We start from the raw sequence: 1,865 nt of genomic DNA on the forward strand, positions 1-1,865 counted from the left end.
TGTTTTACCTGACTCCAGAGGAAACAGATGAGATGTAGATTTATCGTCACAGTGAAAGCTGTCTTGCCTCCACTTTGTAGGGGATTTCCCATGAGTGACATATCTGGGGTAGGTTCTCATTTCTTTGATCACTCTCCCTCCACAGCCAATTAGAGACCCCAAATTTTGCATTTTGTCTTACATTTTCTACAAACTGTTGGGGTAAGTGACGGGGGGGCTGGCGGGTGTTCTGCATTTTACTTTGATGGCAGAAGACTTGGGCATGTTGCCTGAAACAGTGCAAAGAGAGCATTTGGAGTCCCACGAAGGTGTTCATCACCTTCTGACAGGGACATCTCGCTCTTACTCTTGCAGCAAACGACCCTTGGGGCAGATGAACATTTTTACAACCTTCTCTTTTATCTGCTGTGTCCGCACACCATACACCACGGGGTTCAGCAGCGGGGGGAAGAGCACGTAGAGGTTGGCCAGGAGAATGTGGACATGGTGGGGGATCTCCTGACCGAAGCGGTGCGTTAAAACAGTGAAAAAAGCAGGAATATAGAAAAGCAAAATAACACAGGCGTGAGAGCCACAGGTGTTGAAAGCCTTGTGACGGGCAGTCCTGGAAGGGAGTCTGAATAATGCCAGAAGAATTAAGACATAGGAGACAGCAATGAGCACAACGTCTACCACTATTGCTGCAAAAGGCACTGCGAGGCCGTACAAGATGTTGACGGAGATGTCAGCGCGGGCCAGGCGGGCGATGCCCATGTGCTCGCAGTAGGTGTGCGGGATGACGTTGTGCCCGCAGAATGGCAGCCGCTTCAGCAGAAATACACACGGGAAAATGATGCAGAAACTTCTCAGCAAAGCCACCAGCCCGGTTTTGACGATGACTGATGGCGTCAGCACCGCCGTGTACCGTAGCGGGTCGCAGATGGCCACAAAACGGTCAAACGCCATGGCCAGCAGGATCACTGACTCTGCCGAGAAGGTGAAGTGCAGGAAGAACATCTGGGTCAGGCAGGCACTGAAGGAAATCTCCCCTGCGCTGAACCAGAACACGGCCAGCATCTTGGGCACAGTCGTGGTGGACAGCACCAGGTCGGCGACGGCCAGCATGGACAGAAGGAGGTACATGGGCTGGTGGAGGCTCTGTTCCGTCCTGATGACAAACAACAGGACACCGTTTCCCAGCAGGGCGGCCAGATACATGGAGCAGAATGGGATGGAGATCCAGATGTGCAACTTCTCCATGCCCGGGATGCCAGCCAGGAGGAATGTTGCTGGCCTCAAGCTGGTAAGGTTGCACGATGGCATGTTTCACCTGAAAGCAACAACAGAAGACACTGCAGAGCGTTATTTTAGATGCTTAAGCACTTCCATCCTACCAAATGCCTTGTATCACCTTCTCTGATCTGCTCACAGCCACAGCCAGAGGTGTCACCCCAAATCATGGAGACCTGTGGTCAGCAATGTATTGCAGCATGCACTTTAACTCCTATTATGTTTTAAACAGCAATATCCAAATTTTCTCCTCACATGATTTTTAACATGATGTAAGTGTATTTTTCCCCCAAGTACTTCAGCTTAGGCCAGAGCGAATGGAGACAGAATCAACCCTTATTGCACAAATACCTTAAACTGATGTTCTATACGTCCAGAGTAGAAGGAAGAAGTCAGGAGTGAGAGAGGAAACATGAAGTGTTTGCAGGGATGTACAAGGTGTTCTCAGACATCAGGAACTGGGATAACTGGGGGGCTGAAGGTACCTGGATTCACACCAGGTTAGAGAACAAAATTAGCTCTAGGTTTGAAGTTGGCTGCCCATGTCCCCTCCTTATCTCTAAACTTCTCCCTCCTTTTCCCTTTGGTTCAAGGAC

The 1,865-nt window shown here is 50.1% G+C and overlaps 1 protein-coding gene across 1 annotated transcript; it reads right to left on the reverse strand.

Annotated features, from left to right (window-relative positions):
• Positions 1–342: 342 nt before the first annotated feature.
• On the reverse strand, positions 343–1,302 carry LOC309438110 (olfactory receptor 52B2-like; the record flags this gene model as incomplete). The annotated part of the gene is made up of 1 exon (XM_082049023.1): positions 343–1,302. The coding sequence occupies one exon, from the start codon at positions 1,300–1,302 to the stop codon at positions 343–345; it is 960 nt and encodes a 319-aa protein (XP_081905149.1).
• Between the last annotated feature and the right edge of the window lie 563 nt (positions 1,303–1,865).

This window comes from Streptopelia decaocto (assembly GCF_964273445.1).
Source record: "Streptopelia decaocto genome assembly, chromosome: 1".
NCBI lineage: Eukaryota > Metazoa > Chordata > Aves > Columbiformes > Columbidae > Streptopelia > Streptopelia decaocto.